Source organism: Gnatocerus cornutus, chromosome 4, assembly GCF_029298725.1.
Source record: "Gnatocerus cornutus isolate USDA-ARS CGAHR chromosome 4, icGnaCorn1.1, whole genome shotgun sequence".
Taxonomy (NCBI): domain Eukaryota; kingdom Metazoa; phylum Arthropoda; class Insecta; order Coleoptera; family Tenebrionidae; genus Gnatocerus; species Gnatocerus cornutus.
Window position 1 is genome coordinate 918,591 of NC_142236.1, and position 24,389 is coordinate 942,979.

Genomic DNA, 24,389 nt, shown 5'->3' on the forward strand with positions numbered 1-24,389 from the left:
AAATTTTCAGAAACCCACTAATTCACTTTAAAAAAAAATTTGATTTATCATTTGTAGAATCTCATTTGTTTCCACATTGATTTTGGCTTTTTGAATTATCATTAATCAATATTTTATTGCTATACACTAACAAATGTTAGAGCTACATTAAGAAATCACTAATTTCTAAAACGATAAATCAATAAAATTATTTCTACAGTATGTTTTAGGAATATGCTCAACAAGCTTCCCATGTTAACTATCCCTCTTGTAGGTAATATCTAAAATAACTTGGTTGAGCCGTAAATAACTAATAAATTTTGAGGCCAAAACAACCTTTATGTTAACATTTTAATTAAATTTACAGAAATACTATTCAAAGACCTAATATCGATGCTCTAAAATTATAAATCGATCTATCGTACAGTTTTTGGGAAAATGTTAAATGTGAAAAAAGTGCTATTAAAAAGTTTGATTTTTTGTTATAATATTATTAATTTCAATGGAAATCATACATTAAGAATGTCAAAAAATCATGAATAATGGGTGTAAATTTGTTGACTAGAGACTCCTCATATTATAGTACCCTGCACCTACTCACCCTCATCTTCGAGCCGCATTTGGAGAAGTAACATTCGCTGTACGCGAAAAGAGAATAAGACAATTTTTGTAGAAAATTTTTTGTTCCCTCTATAATTGCTCTAAAGTATTCACTTTTAGTTTAGAACATAAATGAGGAAAACAATTTTTGGAGATGTATACCCCAATTTTAAGGGATAAAGCTCCCACGTTAGGTGAGAGAACTTTCAGTTATTTAATTCTTGATGCCTTTGGTATTTTTTCTGCCAAGTAATTTGTTTTTTTTAACAGTCATTTTCGATCTAATTTCCCTGGACTAGTGACTGGAGGCTGCGACTGATAACAGACTTTCGGTTTTCTACTTGGAAATAATAAATGCGGATCGAGTGCGTTTTCGCGAAATTAAGCAACGAGTCGAGAAGCGACCGGAGCCGCTCTTATCTCAATGAAAAATGACAATTGTGATGCAAAGAAGTGTTTGCAGCGACACAATTCCGGTCTAAATAATGCCGTTCCTGAGATCGAAACAAATAATTAATCCTATCTCTTCGTAAAATCGGAGACAGCTATTTCCTCGCATAATTTAATTACATCTTTGAAAGGCTTGAGATAATCTCGTTTTACTGTTTTTGATGAGGGACTTTTATTTCGATAAAATTAGAGAACGAGCGAGAAGGGGACGAACTGTGCGCCAAGTTTAATCAAAATCATTTACATTGTAACCAAAATTTATTGATTTACTCTTTACCTTCGGGCTCGGCTTACAATAACAAAAACTAATTGGTTATTCAATCCAGAATCTCGACGCTTGATCGATCTTTGCTTTGATAAAATACTTTTTCTCGGGCGAAGCTTAAGTTTTCAACAAAAATAACGCCGAGAACATGTTTCAGACTCGATTAATTATAAGGATTCTGTTTAAATTTGTGATTTGCAAGGGGTGCTCTAATTACCAATGGAAATCAAAGATGTACACAGAACGACGTGGCTTCTCCACAGACACCCTACAAGCCAACTCCAATTAAGCTCAATTCGTGGAGGGAAATAATTGGTATAATGTGCAACTTAATTGGAATTGAGATGAAATCGAACTCGTTTACTAAATGCACGTGCCGCCGATCCCAAGAATGCATAATTGTTCAAGTTTCGATTTTAATCAACACCACTTTTCTCGAGTTTGTTATTAAATTCGCTGTCAGTTTGCTGGAAGTAATTATTTATTGATTGACGGAAGGGTAGTGCACCCTTTTCATCCTTGATTAACGAACACACTGCATTTTTTCATGCTAGTTTGTATAACACACAAAACATTTCACACTTGAATTGGCAGGGCGGAAATTTCTATATTTAAACGAGCTGTTATTTCTGATCCAAAACAACCACCAACCGACGTGCATCCCTACTTTCTCCTTAGGGAAACGAAAAATTTTGAAACTGACAATAGGATCCTTCAAAATCTTGAAATTTTGAAAACGTGCGGTGGATAAATAAAATAATTCAGTGAGCCCTTTGACTTTCGGCGCGACTTGTGATGGCACGACTATCCACAATGAGGCCGTCGAAACAAAACTGTTGGCTGTAAATTACTGAACCATAGTTTCTCGTTTGATGTCTGCACCACATTGTTCAAGAACCGTGGAGAAAAGTCAAACTTCTGGATACTTTCCGGTGGATGCTTCAGGGATGGGAAATGCAATTACTTAATTAAAAGCTTTGGAAACGCTCGAAAATTAAGTTAATGATAGTCGTATAACGTAGAAACCGTCACTCGTTTTTCTATCAATAAATAATTTCGTCTTATTGGAAATAGAACCCTAAAGTCGCTTAAAACGAATTGAGTATCTCGGAGAGAGAGTTCATTTCTTGAATTGCCACATTTACTTAAACTTTACGTTCTTGGGCGACTGTTGCTGACTGATGTTTCTCTTTGTCTTCGGGAGTTCTGGTTTATGAACTTTCTATGTCTTCCACTCCTTTGAATTGATAACCGATGTCTCCTGACTGGGCTATAAAAGTACTCTTTTCTTTTAACTTCCCATTCACCTTATCTGCTTTCCGCGTTGTGAGCTTTCTATTACGTCTTTCTTGAATGCTTAATTATGGGATCCTGCATTCGATTATCGTCAAACATTTAAGGACGCGCTTCGACAAATCGATAGGCGAAGGGGATTCGTGACAAGGGTCACGATGGAAATCGAATTACCACAATTAGGGACCCGAGGGACAAAAAACAGGAAAATATTTCTCTAGTCGTAAGAAATATTATTTGTTTACTTTAAAGAAAAAACAATGCAGACACTCACCTTCAGGTACGAGTTTTTGTGTTTTTTACGATCGGCACGCCATAACCTGTTGATTTTTACCGCACACGCCAAGAGTTCTTTTTCGACTGATGCGAGCTGTTATTTCAAGTTCCTTGCGACGTCACAATCAAAATTATTTATTGCCAATGTCGTAAATAATTCAGTCATTATTGACGTCCCATTGAGGAAGTTTCCACCCCTTTCATAGTAAGCGTGAAGCGCGTGCACATACTTAGCACAAGAACCTCCCTGATTTATGTAAATACCTGCATTCAGACATTGTCGTCTGCATCCCTTTCATCTTAAATCGCACGTTTAATGCTCATCGCTCATAACTTTCCCGTTTAATTCTTCGAGTGTGTTCAATTATAGAGGCAAAAAAACAAACGCGAAACGAAAAACAAATCTTGTTCGCGCACTCAGTCAAGCCAATCCGTTTACATTAGTGCTTAAACAAATATTTTAAAATTTAGCTGAACACCAACCGGATTTTCAAAGTGAATACCAAAATTTAGTCGGGAATTAATTTCGGCTTTTTCGAGCCAGAGAAGCGGTTAATGCGATGGGGCTCGCTGGATTAAAATAGAACGGATATACACAGTGTGTGGTATCGATCAGTTAAAACCTGAAGAGTGTAATGAGTATTTAACGCTAAAGCTAAAGAAAAATTCGCCACTTTTCAACGATAAAATTGTTATCTATTAATAATTACGGTAATAAAGACCACGTTCGACATGCATGATTGCTGATAAAATTTGTAATTACCTGCCATTATTTAACGAATTATATTTAGTTAATTCCACCCAACTAGTTCGTACTTGATTGAATATTAAATTATGAACACCATAATGTACAAATCTGATAAGACGAAATTAGCCTAAACGTCGATAAGAGAAATGATTGATTCGTTCCAACCCAACGTCGATTGTACCCTTGATGGTATTGTTCTGGGCTCGCCATCTATACGCATTTTTGCGACCACACTGAACCGTTCAAACAAAACCCATTAGTCTTGAGAATGAATAATGTAATTCGGCTGCAACACCTATATATATAGCATATTGTACTGAAAGTTGCGAAGAAAAATATCTTGAGAATCCATTTAAGTTAATTAATGCTGCGCAGTGGTAGCATAAACTGGTAGGTTCTAATTGAATAATGAATTATGCATATCTTGGAAAGAAAACAAGAACTTACCTCCGCGGTTTTCACTGTCCGCTGGTTTCACTTGGATGGGGCGGTTCATCTGGAAAAATATTCTTGTCAGTATAGTTTAAGATAATATTTTCACGAGAATTTATCACTCGATAGAATATTTTAAGTGTGATAAATAATAAATATCCTGCGTGGACTAAGTAACAATGAGTTTTTGTCTTTCTTCGTTCCGTGCAACATGGAAGAAGAAGTTTATCATGAATATTTCATAAACATTAGTCTACTAGCTATGGTAAACTAATGGAAAAATCATTAAATTGAGCTTGTGCAAGTGAATTTTTAACGAGAGGAAGACCCGACATTCTACAAAGAAAGAAAATGAATTCTTGTAGCGAAAAGCTTTATGGCCGTTTTTACTGTTAGACTTGAAATTTCATTTTAAAAGCTGAGCTTTGTTAAGTGATTATAAAGACTATTTTCTCAGTCGTTTTATATACAATCTTTTTTGTATTAATGGAAAATCATTGGCGCCCATCCTGTAGAGCCCGAAATGGATTCAGTTAAAAGTTTTACGAGCAGCGCTCGATTAATTTGGCGTAACTTTATTAGAAAGATGCAGCATCTATTGATTATCCATTGCTGCACTAATACTTTTATTAGTTTGCCTGTCTCCAGAAATATCGCGAGGGTTTTTGCTTAGCAAGATGGATCTTTAAAGCTTTTAGCAGCATGCCCTTAGAGACTCCTCGTCCCCTAAAACTGAGTTTATTGTTTAGAAGTTGGCGTTCGCCCCCCTCTCTATCGATCGTTCTCTCAATCACTCGAGTTAATACCGAAATTTGCCTTAACAAAGCACCCAAAATCGTGGATACTCCTTAAGTAGGCTTCAATCCGCGTCCATCATTAAACTAACCGACAGCCACTGACATATTATCAATATCCATGTTTCTGAAAACAAGTCAATAACACCCTTGGAAAATAATAAATTATTGGCAGTGTTGGATTTCTTCCCCGATTTTCTGACATTTATGGCGTGATAAATACGGATCATTTTGCATATCCGCTGCATTCAACATATTTGACAGTGTGTCATGATAATGGCTTTTGAAAGCTCGCTGCTGCAATACAGGCACATTGGAATGTGTTGTGTCAAAAGCTTGGGCCAGCTGTAACTATGGAGATAGGCGATAACAACATTCCTCTCATAATGGACAGAAGCTCGACTTTAATTTCCTGTCATCAGAGTAAATTAGAGGAGGATTCTGCCTGAAACTGGTGTATGGGAGATATGGATTGGATGTGTTCCCTCAAATTGGATCAAAAACTTAATTGTTTTGCACTTCAAGAAAAAAATTTCGATTTTATTTGTGCATCGGAACCGGCGCATCCACCATTTTCGAAATTCCGAAACCGCTCGGATTTATTTTTATTTGAAATCTGCCTGAAATGGACCATTATAATTACTTTGTGTTCAGCAGCAATGACATTAATTTCAGCGTTGTATTAAATGTGCGTCGCCACATTCTGCATGCATGCAAGTCTGTGGAAAATATTCACAAATACCGCACAATTCCAATAATTTAATTCAGTTATTCGATTCCACTACAGTTATTTTCGAAATTCCGCGGAATAATAATAATCCAAATAAATTTCCATCGAAAAGGTGAAAGATGTAATTAGACTAAAAGTGACGCGAATGTCACGTTAACAGGAAAAAGCAAAAAGCCGAAATGGTCATAACAGTTCCCAAACTCTAAGAAACGTCATGGTAAATCCCAGCCTAAGTAAAATTTAAGAGGGCTTTCCAGCGTCTGGATAGAGTTCCTCCATATATCATTTTCTCCCGGAAAATATGGAAAATTCCGGCAGTTGTTATTGAATGCGGTTTGATATGTTGGCTGTAATAATAGGAGCAATCTGCATAATTTTTAGTAATGCCATGTTGAATGCGTAATTTCGGATGCAACAAATGTTTTCTTCCCATTCGTTTCAGTCGGTTATTTATTACAGTGAAGAAGGATGCTCATAAAAGCTCCCCGAGATGTCTTGATTATTGAATTTAGCAACAGTTGGGAAAAGAAAACGGACTATTTATCGTCGCTATAAAGACCCAAATTCTATTTCAGACTCTTCTTTTAATTTTCGATTTTCGAAAAAAAACTGTAACACGTGTCGCAATAAAGTTGCAAGGGTCCTGCAAAACTGTAACAATTTATTTTAGCTTTTTATGTTGTTTAAAGTTGAAAGGGTCACCCCCGGATTAATAATGGACGGACGCTCAGATTTAATGGGGTAATATTTTTTTATTAAACCAAATGTATCCTCAACCCTGTCTGAAAGTAAAAGGCACGTAAAAATGTTTCATTGTTTTCGCACAGCAACCCCCTTGGCAAATAAGGGAGAAACCCTCTGATCAACGATCACGTACTGACGTGCACGTTTTCATTAGGATTTCTTGGATTTGTGCTTGAAAGGACGTGTCATGGTCTCATATTGTTGTATTTCGGGTTTTTATTGATTTCATGTTTTGGAAAAAGGCTTTGGGCCTCACAAAAATGCGAGAAGTGTTGACTGATCTCGCACATTAATAATGTAGGCGACGATTCGTGTTTCAAATTTACGCTGCATGGAAATTTATACTCTGATGCAAGATAAAATAAAACATGGAAAGAGATATGTGGAAGAATGTGCAGAGTGCATATTGGAAAACAAGATTTGAAGGCGAAATTTTATATCGGAGCTTTTTAAAAATTCAGATTCGAATGCAATAAAATATTAAAATAAGGGGGTTAAGAATATCATCGAAAGTAATTATACAAATTGCTTCATCGATATTTCTGGGAAAAAAATCGGTGAGAAATAAATAATGTCAAACGTACAAGTTACTAACAAATTAAAGAGATTTTTTCATAGAAATGCTTTGTAAATAAATTGCAAAACACACAAAAATGTGGAACTGGGTCAGGTCAAATCACTCTTGAAATATTTTGTTTAAATTGAACAAACTAAATATTACTGTATATAACTGTGACACAATTCTCTAGGTCCTCCGGTTGTCAAATTTTCTGAAGAAAAAACCCACGAAAAAAAATCTGGAAAGTCTAGTGTTAAAAAGAATATAAATTACGTCTTCCACAATACTTCTGGAGGAGTGACTGTTCCTAGAAGTTCCCTTAAATGAATAATTGTTATCATTAAATCACCCAATAAGTCCCATCAACATCTAAACAAGCTACAAATCTTGAAAATAATTCGAATGGCAACAATCAATTTGAATTTCAATCTCCCTCATGAATACCGCGAATTAGAATAAGATCGATTTTATTCGACTGAGTAAAATCGTATAAATTCATTACTCTTTTGGTGCACTTTCCTGGAATGAAAAACCTCCACGATTGTACTTACAGAACTGGACAAGTCGAAGGTGTTCGACCTGACCACCTCGAGTACCTGCACCATATGGACTCGTTGAAGAAGATCGCACTCTTAGTATGAACGCCGGCACAGACACGCTGACGAGGGATGTTAAAACGACGTACGCACCCTACAAAGGTTGGCCGCGATCTGCGCCCAGAGGAGCGGCGTGTGCGAGGTGTATCGACACCACGCAGCCAATCGCAAGAGGGTCTAGCACGCACTCCTTATGGCCATTACGCTTCCACATCGATCGCGTTGTCGTGCAATGAGATGTGCAGTTAGATGGAGTGTTTAGCGACCTGGAGGATTGTGTCATACGAACGAACGAATTGGATACCGTCGGCTTTGGTTACATGGAACGTAAACACGAGGATGGAGTACAAAGGGAGGACGACTTTGACGCTGGAGATAATGATCTCGCTACATGGAGAGGATGCGAGAATCTCGAGGTTTTTCGGAGAAAGTGATTTCGTTTGCTATTTGAGACAACCGGGGAGTTTGGGTCCATTCTTTGCACCCCTTTTTGGTTTTGTGTTATTGAAATGCGCGCATTTGGCCAAAGCGAACAAAGAAATAACCGAAAAAAGACAATTAGAGGTGTTATCTCCCGGCTGAGTGGTGATAGCCCAGAAAATCAATGACGGCTACAACTAATTGTCTGCTTTATCCTTGAATAAACACTGCTGTGGCCCCCACAGAAAAACGATTTTTTATTCGAGCAGATAAGAGGGGCTCGAATTGATACGAAACATGGCGCGATTTCGATAAGTTTCTCCGCCAAATATAAACATTAATTTCTTGCTAATGTTGATTTAAATTCCGCCCCCTGAAAAAGCACACTGATTGATTCTGTTATAAAAATGGAAAAAAAAAAGTTTCAGTTTGTTGTGTTTATATTTTCGTGAAGAAGCTGAAACTCCAAATTAAAATTTTGTTTACGTTCTTGAAATCCGTTACATTCAAAAGATTAAAACTTATCTCGCGGCAACATTGGCAAGTATGTACGCCTCAAAAGTAAGCAGTTGAACTTTCCGAGCTGAAAATTGATACTAGTCGAGTTTAAAACGTGTGCTCTGGTCACCCTCGTTACCAAACGAGGGTGAATCAAAAGGGGTAGTTTCGAAGGGTGGCTGACCACGCGCGTTTTCAGCGAAGAAAACAGGTTTCTATTAGTGATGCAAATGATACGTTGGGAAAGTAACTAGAACTGTTTTCGCCAGTTACATAAAAATTGTAAATTCAAATGTGTCAACATTGTCCCTCGAACTAGAAAACAATCTCGGATTTATGTCGGTGATCAGAAATATTCAAATTAGTCAATATCGTAAAGGAAGTTATTGTGATAAACCTGGGGAAAACACTTTGGCAGCGGTTCAAAATCGATGACACTCTAGATTGTGAAACATTATAACCTAGTGGAAACAACAAGGTTTTTATTTTTTTTTTATCTTGCAGACTTTCAGACAAAGTTGGATAATGATGGCGGTTTATTGTTAGTGTAGTTTTATTTTTACTACCAATCGCGGAAATTTACATGGGGCTAATGTGTTTCGCTTCCCGATTAAGACGATATTTTATTTGAACGAGCACAGTAAATTTCAAAGATGTACGAAAAATTTGGGATTTATGGCTGCGGCTCTGCAAAACACAGTTTTATTCCTAGACCGGGAATTTCTAATTAGACTGAAAAATCAGACTAAACAATCCATAGAAAAATTCTCAATCATTTTTAAGAATCCTGCAGGTTACTGAGATCTAAAAGAATTAAGAATCCTGAAGGATCTACAGTTCGCTCAACGATCTAGTGCGATTATGGCTTTGACTTTTAAATCGTATACCAGAAGGGCAGTTTATTTCAAGCACTAGATCGTTGGGCGAACTGTACACATCCTCCAGAACGGCAAAGAAGTGGCGAAAAAAATTCGTCGCTCTAATTACGAAATAAAAAATAGTCTGCTGCAAGGGAGGCATTAGCCCAAATTCGCGCCCTCCAAAAAGCCCATTTACAGATTCAATATCGCACCTGTCCACTAAAAGCTGTTAAATAAGTCCGAAAAGCCCCCCGAATGTCCCCCAAGAGACCAGCACACCTTCATAAAGCAGCTCTTTCAGCAACTCGCCCCCAAGTCTACATCAGTATCGAGGGTAGTTTTCCAATGGTCGTCTTAATTATTTTCGATGGGGCTCGCAATCGTAAAGGTATTTAGTTAAATTGGTCGTCGTATCCTCAAAGATAAAACAGTGATCGTGTGGCTGCAATGACATCACGTATAGCGCAATCGCCACGGGACGTGCGGTCGTTCGGACAGGGATCGTCGTCGTGCTGTGGTTGGGGGGCACGTTTCACTTTAATTCAGCCACCCGACCAGGCCATCTATTTATCTCACTTATATGCGCCCCCAGGTACGCGCCACTGCATTAAAAATAAAGGTGCCGTCTGGGAATAACCGTAATGTTATATAAAAAGATATTTTATATATCACGTTTTCAACTGGTCGTGGAGACTTTCTTTTACTGCCGTATGGAAATGGGGCGGTCTTTCATTAAAAATATCAAAGCAAATAACAGTTTTTCATAGTTGGAGACCATTCATAATCCGACTAAAAATTCTCCCGTGAAATACGTTCCCCTAATGGAGGTCGTCAATAAAAGAAAGCGCTTCGCCGATGTTGAAATATGTGGCGAGGTCCAAGTACGTAATTCATATTTTTGGCGGTAGTAACCCCGGATTGGCTTATCTCCGCCGCCCAGCTTTGCCGCCGCCACCGGATCACGGACCACCTACTGAAAAATAACGACCCTAATAATGCTATCAGGGCGTAACTCGCGCACATTACGAAAACCTAAGAAATTGTCGACTTTAACTAAAAATATACACTAAGTGTGAAATATCGCTCTGGATTAGTACAGCCTGATTCGACTCCAAGGCACGGATATTTGTGTACGCTCTCTCGGAACAACATTTGTTAAGACCGGCAATATCTGCGAGTTTGCCCAAGCTCCGTCCCTGAGGCTCTGAGCTTAATTGGTTTCATTTCGTGTTCAGCAGGTCTGGGATGCGCGAAGGACGCACGAAAGGAGACTGATTGACGGCGCGTTTAGGCCCACCGGAGAAGCCTTGATTAAATCCGATTTAAATAAAGCGGCTCGTTATTGTGAAAAATCGACCCATAAAGGGGCGGGGCGGGGCGAAAAAACAGAAAAGGCTCCCCATCCAACGAAAATGTGGTCAAAAAAAAAACAGAAATCCTGAAGGATACGAAGAATATATGTAAGAAACAGTCGAAATAGAGTCCTGAGAATATTAAAGACACTACAGAATCCTCAAAATCTTGGGAAAACCCCAAAGAATCCCGAGGGAGCCGAAAGAAGGATTCCAAAAGGACGAAGAATGAAACAAAGTTGTTATTAATATCGCAAAGATGAAATATAATACCTCTTAAAGGAGTTACCTAATGAATTGCTGTAATTTCTGTGTACTTAATCTTCTTAAAATATATGTATTGCAACCTACATTACGTTATTAAGTTGTTGTTTGCTTACCAAACAAAGGAAGTAACGACAAGCGGAAAACACTCACCTGAAACAGAAAAATCGACTTTAGATGAAGAAAAATGGAAATTCGATTAGTTTGTGTCGATAAATCTTGGTCAAGGTTCAAGGTCGTGTCTATTTGAAGGGTCAACAAATAGTGTGAGAAGTTTTCCCCATAAAATGAGTCGTTGATCATCCATCAGTGTCGCCACTGCACCCCCCAACTTGGAAATAGCATCATCAAGATTTATCATGAAAGTATTGTCGTTTTCGGTGGTTTATCAGTATTTTTTCCTCGAAAGTTGCCAACTTCTGCACCTCTTGTACTTTCTTTATATACACAGTGTAGCGAAACGTGACCGATCTCTCATCTCGCGGGATTGCTTCCGAGATTTCCCCCGATAAAACTATACACTTTTGTTGTAAACTTTAGTAATTCTTTCTCAAATCATCCATCATGAGATCAACAGCACACGTTCTCAATTTCACCGCGAATGTGTTTCCTGAACTTTGGGTGTATTGTGAGGGAGGTTTAACGCAATTTCCGAAATGAAATGGAAGATTTGACCGACGGGGACAAAATAATACGCGCAGACGCGAAAAAACGTTTCTCGAAAAACCAAATTCATCAAAATCCTCGAGGGCTTCTCTTGAGAGCACTTCAAACAAGCCGAAATTACAGAAACATGTGTAATGGAAATATATGTTTTACAAAGTTTGAGCGCGTTTGGGGTTCGGATGAGCGTAACATAAACCACAAATGAAATTAAAAAAACACACGTGAAGGGGAGGCGAATCGACTTTTGGAAAAAATTTGCAAATCGACTGGTAAAATTCCATTTTGTGCGTCTTGAGGGCTTTCTTAATTACCAATCGCTTTAGTTATCGCACGCAGCTGTTCCCATTCGATTATTGATGGCGGCTTTAAATGTCATTTAGACGGTGGTTGTAATCATCCCTCTTGTCTTACTGGACACGGCAAAGGCGCTCAGTTCCGTCGAAATCGATTGTATTCTGTTTAAACTTGGGTGTTATAGAAACTGGGGTAAAATACACTTTGCTTGTTTGAGTCTTATCTTTGAGACGCCGTACAATACATTCGAGTGATAACACGTAGTCACGAGACAGCTATGAGCCCACGTAGAAAACTTTGGTATTATTCGACAACTGATTTGAATTTTTCTTTGGAAAACTTTTCCAAAGTCGAACTCGATCTGACCGAATTGACAGAGATTTTCACTTTTATTAATGTCGCCGCACGGAGCCCATGGTCGTTTCTTTCGCTAAATGGAAGGAATTCGTTCGATTTCGCTTATGCAAACAAACACATGTTTACTCAGTTCGCTGAACAACTTGGAAGACGTATAAAATCGGCAAATCTATATTCGGACGCGCACATGAATGTTTGTTATTTGTGCCGAAGATGCGCTGAATTCCCTCAGCGTTAGGACGGGCACGTTTCTCGTTATTGTAACTCGATGGCCTGTCCTCCTTCCTCTCAATCACCGACAAACTCCTCCGCGTCTCGTCTCTTGGCAATTATCACCACCAGTACTGTTAATTGCAGACGAGTCGCTTGAAATGAGGGGCACCCAGATTTCGCCCAAAAACTCACATGAGTTAACTGGGGGACCTCATCAAGTGGGTCGTAAAGTTTACAATATAATAACAATAATAATAAATTACGGTTTACGGTTCAGTCTTTGAAATCTAGATAAAGAGCAATTGCAGCAAGTACACAACTTTGTTGACGATTTAGAACGCGTTTTTATGGCGGGTATAAAGGAGAGACCGGAGATGCTGAATCTGCAGATTTTAAGCTCATGTTAATTGAATTGCAGACTTTGTTTTACTAGTTGAAACTTTTGACGTTCCTCTAGGATCCTAGAGTTGGATAGAGAATAAACCCGTAAAATTCAACTCCTTTGAAGACAATTCAGTAGTAAAGTCCCCTATAATAACGCACGGTTAGTCCAGATTCAAAAATGATAAAAAAATTGTCCACAACTTCTAATATGCGGAACAGTTGGGTGATTTAACGTGTAAAACAATGACATAAAGTATAAAAAAAATACGTTTTGTTTCTATGTAATACCAGATCTTGTGTATTTTAACAATTTACCGACCCTTATAAAATGTATATGCGAAGAACGAAATTAAAATAAACAATTTTGTCATCTTAAAATTGGGATTGATAGAGGAGAAGGATTTAATATATGTAAATATACAGAGTGTTCTTGAAATGTATGTACAAAAAAGTTCTGCGCTATTCCAGAAGGAGTATGAAGTATGAAAAACCAATTTTAAATTAAAAACTGACAAGGTTAAATTAACCCCAATTCATGTACTTTCTACACCACTGGTAAAAAACGCAACTGGAATGACTTGTTTCCAAAGCAACCAGCAACTTGATTTATTATTTACTTTTAAATCAGTGGCGCCCAAGTGAATTAATTTAAATTTTTGTGTAATTTTATTGCGAAAACAAAAAGACTTTGTGACAAGGAATTACCACACTCTTTTTGTACATGCCTGTCGAAAACACCCTGTATATAAAACGAATCTACAAGTTTAACAAATAGAATAACTCTACCGTAAAAAACAGCTAAAAATGGTGTTCACTTCACCCATTGTTAGGCACAGTTTTTAATAATATGCCGAAAAAATTCCGGTAGTTTGCGAAAACTGGCCAAAAATTAGTTCAGTTGTATTCATTTGTGTTATGTTAAATGTTTGAAGCCATTAAAAATATTGTTTCTGCGATTTCTTCATTTCGTAAACAATTTATAAAACTTGAAATTAAAGTAGAGCTCAAAATGTTAGTTTTATTAATTAAAAAAAAAATAGTTTAGGGCCTTTTAGCGAGCAGACGTCAAAATTAGATCATTCTGATTATACGAAAATACATATAGGTGAAATACAAAATTGTTAAATTTCATCCAAAACTCGCTAGTAAATTTTCTGACGCCGTGACATTTGTAATTCTTTTTCATTTTTTTATTGTTTTGTATTGTTTTTTAATCGTTATAGCTGTTTGTTATTTGTTTTAAAATGAAGCTGTTTTTGTATTTGTAGAAATGAGTTTTATCATGCACAATTGTTAAAAATGATGGACAATATTTTCCTCGATTGGATTAACCGTGAACGTGGAAAAATCGTCCTGGGAAATTTTTGTAAAATTTCAATATCTCGGAAAATTTGATAGGTTTTTCGGCGCCCCCTCCGTTTTCATTTTAGATATCGATCAAAGTTTCTTTTCTCGTGAAACTTACATATTTAAAGCGTGAGATTAGATAGAGTCAGGTAATCGAAACGACGCGGGTTAAAGCGTAGCGAGGTCCTTTGATCACGTTGATGTGTACTCGGTACAGATGATGGGATTGAGTTGATAATTTGGTGTTGGGCCAAACTCGAACCGCTGCCTTACTGTGTTTACAATGTTCGAGATCACTGGTTTCAACGAAATTTACATTAAATTCCCGTCTCTTGTCGGAGCGATTTTTACCGCCAAGAATCGAATTCTCTCTTCCAATTAAAAACGAGTGCGTGCTGGATAAATACCAAATAATAAACGCACCCTAATTGCTTCTGGCGGAGGGAGAGTCACGTGATCTACTACTAAACTTAATTATTACTCGGCGGAGTGCTTAGGCTGAGAACTTGCCGCCGTAATGGCGTTTCAAAATTTGTTACCAACTTGAGGTCATTCGGTGCGGAAAAGTGTCCGTTTTCAACTTTAGCGTGCTCTATTTGTTTGAGGCGGGATTCAGGTTGAAATGTACACACATTAAACAGACCGAATGCCATTGTCGGGGGATGTTTTGGAAATATGTAAATAATGTTGTTCTGTTTAATATTCTCCCGTTATTATTATACGTAGGTCGTATCTCCCTCGGACTATTTAGTTTGGCCTCGGGAGTCGCGAGTTTGATTATATTTGTTTGTCGGAAATAAATCCCCGTTCTGATCATTCGACGCGACGCGTTTTTTTCCTAGAACATGCAAATTTCCCACCGAATTCGGTCCGGTAATCTGATGACAGAATGCGGGTTATTTGAGAAGATACTCTGACAAAATTGCTTAAAAGAGATTTTAATCTGTATTACAGGTTCTTTGACGATTCTCATCCGTTGACAAATTGGGTTACGTCGTGCACGCTCCCCCGTAATTCCATCACAAGTATCTCTTTGTATTATTGGTAATTGTGGGAAATAGTTGAAAATTGAACGTCTCGATGTCATTTCATCATCAAAAACGACTTATATCGACGAATAAAAAATTTGTTCAGGGAAATCCGGTCGGTCCCTCGGGAAATCCGTGCACCGACGTCCGAACTTCTTTCGTGACACTTTACTGCTCTGGCACCAACAGGGAGTTGTCTCTTTTTCCTCCAAGCAATACACTGTGAAACTTTGCATCGCTGATTGACAGAGTCTCTGTCATAAATAACTTAATCAGGGAGTATTGGATCGAGTTTAACGGAGAATCGCGAATTGAAAAAAGCTCCCGATAAATCTTTTTTATGAACGCTGAGAAAGGAGTTTTATGGGCCGATGCGTGATACGTGCGCTGGAAGAAAAAAAAAATCAAAATTGCGTCCTTTGTCGTGATTCGCCAATAATTACTCTCCGCTCATAATACCATCAGCAGTGACGACTTGTGAAGACCGTTACCCAGGGAAACCACTTAATGAGACCGAGGGTTGAAGCCGCTTTCCTGAGATTGCATCAGAACAGTCGATGATGAAAAGGACGAAGCGCCTTATAAAATACATGACTTTGAGCAATAATTTCAGGAAAAACGTCTTATCATGTACATATCAACGAATCCTTATTCTTTAATGGCCGAACGAAAAACATGTTTTCCACTCTTGAGAGAGCTTTAGCGAGCTTTCCTAGCGACTCACGTCAAGGAAATCTTGACGTTTCATATTTCTTTGTATTTATTCTTTATAAAATAAAGCATAAATCCTCTTACCAACGTCTCATACATATTTTGAAGGGTTGCAATTCTTTGCTTTTAGGACACTTTCATGAGATTCCAAACCGGACAGATAAACACAATATTACATCTTCGAATGCATGTTTCTCTCGAGGAAAAGTATGTCGGAATTAAATCCGCTACAAATATTTGATCAGTCATAATAAAGGGTCGAGGAGGATGTCAGAGGCTTATATTACAATCCTTGTTAACTTTAGACAAGTTTTAATGGAATCTTTATATAAAAATTTAATAATCGGCATCAGAAATGTGAGCCCGGAGTTTCTGGAAAATAACACGGCTTTGATTAAAAACTGTCTAGCTTCTTCATTAAACACTTTCGCATTCTTGTCTGTCGCTGAGCATCTAATTACGCAACGCGAAACTTAAACAAAGCGACGTCAAGGTGAAAAAAAGTAATAAATTTCAAGAGCCAAAACGAAATTAATACCGAAATTGCCAATCGGTGCGAAAAACTCCTCCGATTGATAACAGCTTTTTTGTTTCTCTTTGGTGACGAAAAGCCGCACAAATTGTCGTCTATTCACCGATTATCAATAATAAAACGTTAACTTGGTGTCTGTCCGCTTTTCCAACAATCCCATTATCCGTTCCCTTCACAAAGAAACTATTTAAAGGATAACTGAAAATCGATTTGAGACGGCAAAAAATCGTGAATGGTGCGTCAGCTGGGTGCAGTTACGAAGGAGAACAACAAGTGAGATGGGAACACACTTCACTACATCGTAGAGAAATAGGTCACAGCACAGGGGACAAGATAAATGAAGTGCGAACGGGAGAAAATAAGAAGCTCCGGACGTTACAATGGCATTCACGCTGTCTGTGGTGGTGCAATGACAATTTTTAAAAAGAGTCGTCGCCGGAGCTCCGGATAATTCCGGGCGATATTGATAACGAAAACCGAAAAAATAAAAGTGTAAAAAAAGAAAAAACAGATATGAAAACTGGTAACCAATTTCGATTTGAGAGTGTGCACTTTTCTCATTGAGTTATTTCCGAGCTCGCTTTTAAAAGCGTCTTTGCATTTAAAGCGAGAGCTTTATGAGATGTCACATCTCATAAACAAGTTTTTCTTATTTCAAGACAAAAAGCTTTCGAATGCGGAATGAACTTTCTGCACTTTTCCCCCGATCGCTCAACACCGAGTTGGAGAGAAATTTTCATTCCAGCCGTCGCAGTTCGTGTCCGAGCGTGACATTTACAATGTTTCCATTCGATCCATAAAAAATCCAAGATCATAAAAATTTCATATAGTCACATTACATTCCTCCTGGATATTTTTATGTGGTGTGACACCTCATATTATTTGCGCTGGTGGTTCAGATCGTACACATGTCGCCATTATTTGCAGCTCGCCCAAGCATGCTTCTGACAGCTGTCGTATCACTGAATGTTGAAACTGCCGCCATTCTCACCGCCGCGCCGCCGTCTCCACCTCCAGATCAATAAAAGGACGCGTGTTGCTTCTGATGGCAACCTTCCGATCATCGAGTGATGACCAGATTCACGCAGCTTCTATTTTATCAAGTGTGACAAAGAAAAATATTTGTGTGCCGGCGAAATGTATTATGCATTTCTGGGCTGGCGAGATTGCGTAACGCCTAGCAAATTTGCACAGGATTCCCACAGGAATATTTCACATTTTACGTATTGAACTCGTCTAAGGAAAGGAATTGGAGTTTTGGTAAATACACAGACGTTGCCATTATTCGGAAGAGTCGTTGTTTATCATGGCGGAAAATAAATGGATCGCCCAAGGGGAGAGCTGACCTTTTCTATTCCACGAAACTAATAAATAATGACGGGGAATCACAGATCCGTCATTACGACACGTTTTGTTATTGTTGCAGTTTTTTTCGTTTCACCTGAAAGCTTTCGATTAAATCTAAATGCAGCTCTTCTATTTCGGAGAATTCGGCCTAATTCCACTAATTTCAATTCGAGATATTATTTACAATTTCTGCTCGACTTGATTTGCAGAGGTCAGCTCGACACATTAATTCTTCATTGTTTCATCTGCATCTATTTATACAGTCTCCGATGGCTTTTTCCGGTTTTTCCGTCAATTTAAGCCGCTATTTTATAACCACCTGCGTCAATGTTCTCTTGAATGTTTTCGGAGATTGCTGTAGGTGCGTATAATTAATTCCTTTAAGACTGGAATTATTTCGTCGGTGAAATTTATTCATTTATTCATCATTTTCCTTCATAATAAACGGATGGGTTTAAAGCGCGACGCGTAATACACCCAACAAAAAATGTATATTTTTATATTATCAATTACGAAATGCAAATCGCCCCGCGCACCATTAAATCGATGAAATCTGCTTGTAAATCACCAAGAAATAGTTTTTGGGAAGCAACAGGCTCTAAAGCAGGAAATGGTCGAGCAACTGGTGGTCGCAGTCGGCCGAGGAAAATATTACACATGCAACAGCGTAATTGGCAGGTGTCCAGCCTTCCCCGGAAAATTATATAGCGCGCTTTCCCGGAAAATGCCTACTTATTAGCCTCCGCCTTTCCAACTTTTAATTTGAATGTTTTTCTAACAAAGTTTTGAGCCGAACTTTACTTAATTGAGCTTCATCAATATTAATTTGTTTTAAATACTTTTATATTTTGATTAATTTTAGCAATGAAACTATCTTAATTATGGGGAAAATTCCGAAGACACCTCTACTCTATGGTCTTTTCTTAAAAAAAAATGGTGGATGCGCCGGGCCAATTGGCGTAATTCGCCGATCTAACGACTGAAATATTTATGGCGGTTTAAAGTTTATGGCATATATTATGTCGCAGAGCGCCGCTACGTTAACTGAATATTTTTATAAGTTGTCACTACATTCTTTCCTCATCTTTTCGTGCCTTATTGTAAATTCGCGTCATGTCGGCGGAGCAAAAAGGGTAGAGGGTTGGGTTAGCCTTCGGTGACAGATGCTGAGGAAGCAAACAAGTGGTCCAAGTTATTTATGGCATCCATTTTGGTCGCATCTCCCACAATTAACTGTGAAATTTGGAAAAAATCGTTTTGTTTTTTTTTGCATATTTCGATATTATATCCCTTTAAAAATAACATTCAAAAATTTCAAATAAATATTTTAAATAGTTTTTGAGTTATAGCTATTAGTATAATAAACTATTACAACTATTAACTATAATAAAGTTATCTTTAAACGCATTTTTTTTGTTTTATTTTGTATAACTTGCTCTTGTACGATAAACCTCGGAGATACTTAATAACTTGAGCAGAATTAAATATTTTTATCTGAAAATTTCAACTTTTCTTCATTATTTATGTAAAAATGTATCCTCCAAATTTGAAAACATTTCATTCAGTAGTTTTCTTTGAAAAAATCCCGAAAATCACTTTTATTTTAGGGGGTCACAGTGGTTGTGCCCCTTAAAAACATATTTGCGTCTGAAAAATAAACTAATCAAGTCCGTGCAAGTCAAGTCCAATTTGATTCAGTGTTTACGCAGTTTCAATTTTCTTGAAACGTCTTGCTAATATAATACTTCTTCTACATTTACATATTATTCAGCTTTACCTTTGTCGTTTCTTTTTACGGCGTTCCTTTTCCAACAAAATTACACTGTCAAAATCTATTTGAGATTAAATTTGTTTCCGATTAATGTTGACGTTTTTCTTCGCTTCTGAAGTAATTGCATAACTTGGAGGAAAAAATTGGTAATTGTTGCTTTAGTGGGCGTTTGAAAAGATGTATTATTTTAGTCGAGCAAAACGGGGGCGGATTTCTTCACGTTACGTGTCTGATTTGAAAAATAGAGTTTGTGGGGCACAATTTCGAATGGATATTTAGTATATTTTATCGGAGTATTCGACACAATAAAGTCCATTAGAGAGCGCGCCCCGTTGAAAGCAGCCTATTAACTAAAAGTGTACAGTCCTAATGCAGTTAGTGCAGTGTCGCTCGTTGGTCGTCCCTTTTTTCCAACAAAACTCAGTTACATTATCTGTTCAACACACGGTCCAACATTATCCATTGTCCTTTGAGATACCGGACTTGCAACCGAGTTAATTAAATGGGTACGGCATTAGTCGGAGTGAAAAATTCAGCAGGTCTGTGCATCGCATCCTTAATGTATCCTGCAGGAAGCAATCTCGCGACTGTGTTATCGTAACTCCGTCTCTGGAGGAACATCTGTAAATGTTTTTTATTGCTGTAGACCATTACCGGATCTTTGTTTTAATTAAACGATTTTCCGGCTCGTTTTTGAATCCGAGTTTGACTTATAACGTCTGTAGAAAAATTAATTAAGCCCATAAATCTGCGCGTTATGAATGAGATTCATTCACTACTCCCGGAAATGAGTGTTTCATGTTTGATACGCAAACATAATAAAAACGTTTGAATCTTTACTACCATCCAACATCGAAATTAATCAAACAGTCTTTTACAGCGCGTTATCGATCACACCATCAAATATTAAGCTTATTTGCAGTTCCTATAAACGTCAAACGTCCGAATTGTAGCCATAAATCAACCGAGGAAAGAAATGATACAAACGTGGACATAAAACGCTACGTTTATCGCGTTACTGAAATGTTGATGAGAACTGTTTTTAGCAAGTGTATAAGGCCATCCTGGGACACGGACCTTACCTTAGACTCGTGAACATTACAACCGTGTCATCACTTATGCATTACGAAACCCGTCTGCAAAACGATCTCGAGGGGTTTGCCATTGACTTCACCTGTTGAATGAGGAACAAAGCCACGCCACACATAAAAGTGACAAGACCGATATTTAAGTAATACAGACGTGAAAAATGACTGCCTTGATCAATTTGAGGGCGAGCTTAAAGGTGGATCATCTGAGAGAGAATAAAGTATTCATTTCACCGCCGAGCCCCGTTTCACTGTTTTTCTTTTATCTAGGAGATGAGCCGAGACTTTGCATATTTTTCACACGGCATGATGCAATAACAAAAGGTTTTTCCGGAGTTTTAATACGACACGAATCGAAAGAGCGGTTTTAACGAAAAAAAAACGATTGCTATCTAACATCTCACGGTTAGTCCAGTTTAAAAAATGAGAAAAAAAATTGTCTATAATTTCTAATATGCGGAAAAGATGGGTGACTTAATGTGTAAAACAATGACACAAAGTATAAAAAAATACGTTTTGTTCCTTTGTAATACCAAATCTTGTGTATTTCACTAATTTACCGAACCTTACAAAATTTATATGCGAAGAACGAAATTTAAATAAACAATGTTGTCATCTTAAAATTGCGGTTAATGGAGGAGAAGGATTTTTAATAATATATGTAAATATACAGGTGTTCTTGAAATGCATGTACAAAAAAGTTCTGCGCTATTCCAGGAGTATGAAGTATGAAAAACCAATTTTTAAATCAAAAACTGAAAAGGTTTTTTTTTTATTATTTTGTATTGTTTATTAATTGTTATGACTGTTTGTTATTGTTTTTGTTCTTTGTCATTCCACATTTATAGAAACTGTTTTTGATCTTATTTTAAAAAAACTTATTAACTTTATTTTAAAACAAAACGTAGTTTTTTTACATGAAGCTGGTTTTGAATTTGTAGAAATGACAATTTTGTTCGCGATTATATTATTTGGATTAACCGTGATCTCCTTTGAGCCTCTTGGAACGTTTCTTATGTTAATGAATGCCCTGCAATTGACATGACCTTGAGCGCAAAATTCGACATCAAAGGTAAAGGGTTCCACAAAGAAAAAGCTCAGCATTGAGTGGAAAGGAGAAATTCCGAGCGAGACAACACATGCGTAAAATCTGACGTTTGGGGTTAACAAATTTTCGCTTCCCCAATTAGTAATTCCCTCAACAAACTGATTTAACAACGGTTATAATAAAGTTAGGGACCTTAGAATTTAGGGTACATGCTTTTATATGGTCGAAACGAATCACTTATGGGTATTGTGCGTAATGGAGCGCGTATAGCCCAGAGCGACGACGTTGTTTGGTCAAAGTCCAGCTCAGTTAGTGAATAAACATAGCATCATTACGGTCCAAACAAACATCGCCATTAGCATACAGATGAAGATGTTGCAGGTCGATGGTATCCGTCAGCCGAGATGGGCTGCAGATAACTTTGTCCCTACAGACATCGGCAGTTCGTGTGGAAGCGCTAAACGATACCGGAGCGAATATCGTTGGATCTATGGCTTCCTGAACGCACAATACGGTCCTAACCTAGATAACCGACTTGTCTTTACAGGAGATTCCATCTTTTTTATGCACTTGAGGAAAGGGGGATTCACCGGAATTGAGCACGTTCTTGGTCGCGGAGGTTTCTTCGTAACGAAATATGCTTTTGCTGGATTGAATTAAATTGAAAATGCACAAGATGAGCTTTTATCAAGGTCTCAAAGCGAATTTCTAGAGCAAACAAAGCCGGATAGAAAATCAAACCGAGGAAAGGAGGATGTAAATTAAATTGTTCGTTACAGGATAATATTGTGGTTGACAGGATACCGGAAATTTAATAGCGCTTGTACATTTTTCGCGTGACCTAATGCTTCGCAATCGGGCTCCAATTTTATTACCGAAATGCGCCTAAAAGATGGATCGAAGAGCGAAGGGCGACAGTCCGGGAAGGATAATACGCTTCCTTGAGATTAGCTTAGAATTGCATATCGATTGCTTATTCACAAAATATAAATTCGTTCATCGCCATAAAATAAAAAGATTAAAAAAAGCAGTGCAAGAATGGAGTAATAATCCCGCGCCCCCAATTTTCGCTAATATCAACTTTGAAAGCGGCGATAATTCCCTGCAAAGGCCATTTCTGTTCCCGACAGGAAGAAATCAGTGCACCGTCCGCCGCGTTATTAATGTTTGATCAAATCGAGTTGAGCCGTCGTCACCCCAGCGTGCATACCATAAGTGGGGCCCGCTTTGAAGCAGGACTTTGAAGTTACTTCGTTATAATTTGGTTCCGTTTGAAAAGTTTCCGGACGATATTACGAATCGAATTTTGTAACCCGGAGCTTCTAGGTGAAACAATTGTTCCGAACGACGTCATCGCTAATCACGTTACACCTCATTATAAACTTGCAAGAGTGTGTTAAGAGCAGTCGCACCATAGCCCGCTCTGCAGATTTCGGTTTTGGCAGTGAGCTGGCACAAAAATGCCTAATTTATATTTTTTAAATTAAAAAAAATCCAAAATTAGTTGGAAAATAAATATGCGCCTTTTGTTCAAATGCTAACGGCTTATGATTGATTAAGTTCCAGAATGTAACGCGTTTTTATTACTGGAAGCTTGACGTCGCGACGCCCAAGATGTGAAATTTAGAGTTTTAGTGAAAACACTCGCTAACTCTTTTTTTTAACATAACTGTGATAAAAAAGTCTCCGTTTTCAGTCTAAATTTTTTGCAAATTCTGTTTTAAATTTGAGAAAAATCGCCAGTTTTCAATATCATGACGAAACACTTGCAAACTACATTTATTCCAAATTTCACAAATCACTTCATTTATTTGTCTAAAGGCACTTGAGATCGTAACGCTTTTGTTACAATTTAAAGCAAACTAAAGAACCGTTTGGTGTATGCGTAGTTTCCAATTTTGACTAATTTGATAAGAACGCATTTTCTTAAATTTTAAATACAATTTGAATCAAATCTGAAATGAGAACTGAGATATGTTTAACACATTTAATACATTTATATGTATTAAAAAAAATTTCCCTATGTTTCACTATGCCTCAAAAATCGCTAAAACTTACACATTACATTTTTAAAGCGTCGCGACGACAAAATTATTGGTAATAAAATAGTATATTAAAGAACGTGTTTTATAATGGCCAATTTGGTGCACCAATGCCATTATAAAACAAGTCCTTTATACTATTTTTTCGAATTTGCACCCTTTTTTTAATAAAAAATTTAAATTTTCCAATTCTAAGAGTTTTCGTGTTACACGATTGGTAATGGTTTTGTAACCCCGACTTGCCACTTGATTTTCAAATTTAATTTAAAATTTGACATTTATTGAGTTTCACTGTCACTGAATTTTGACATAACGTAACCTATAACCTTACAGCCAGTATTCATATCTATTATATTTAGGTACAATTATTGTTGGCCGCAAAGGACAATTCAATTATATTGATACATTTGTTATTCACGCAGCAATTTATTAAACACGAATCGTAAAAACCAAATTATCCAAGAACTTGACAGGAAACAAGTGACAGCCAGACTAATTAGTTCTGCCAATTCTTAAAAAATTAAATTTCCTACTTTGAGTTCTTTTATAGATACCTATAAACGACTCCAATTGAGTACTCTAATGGACCTATTAAAGCGGCAAATTCGAAAAAACAAATTTTTGCTTCCGATTCTGTATATAGTAAACCCAGTTGACATATACCTAGTAAACATTTTATGGCTTAAGTCAAACCACCTTTA

The 24,389-nt window shown here is 37.4% G+C and overlaps 1 protein-coding gene across 15 annotated transcripts in view; it reads right to left on the bottom strand.

Annotated features, from left to right (window-relative positions):
• bru3 (CUGBP Elav-like family member bruno 3) overlaps positions 1-24,389 on the bottom strand; it is a 208,415-nt gene that overhangs the window by 24,363 nt on the left and 159,663 nt on the right. For 11 of the 15 annotated variants that reach the window (XM_088034119.1, XM_088034115.1, XM_088034117.1 and 8 more), the window contains one exon: positions 4,059-4,107. In XM_088034119.1, coding sequence (XP_087890245.1) covers positions 4,059-4,107 — 49 coding nt within the window. Of the gene's footprint in view, positions 1-4,058; positions 4,108-7,421; positions 7,582-10,976; positions 11,007-24,389 lie in introns of those variants that run through there. The other 4 variants (XM_088034121.1, XM_088034120.1, XM_088034126.1 and 1 more) reach the window with 3 other exon arrangements.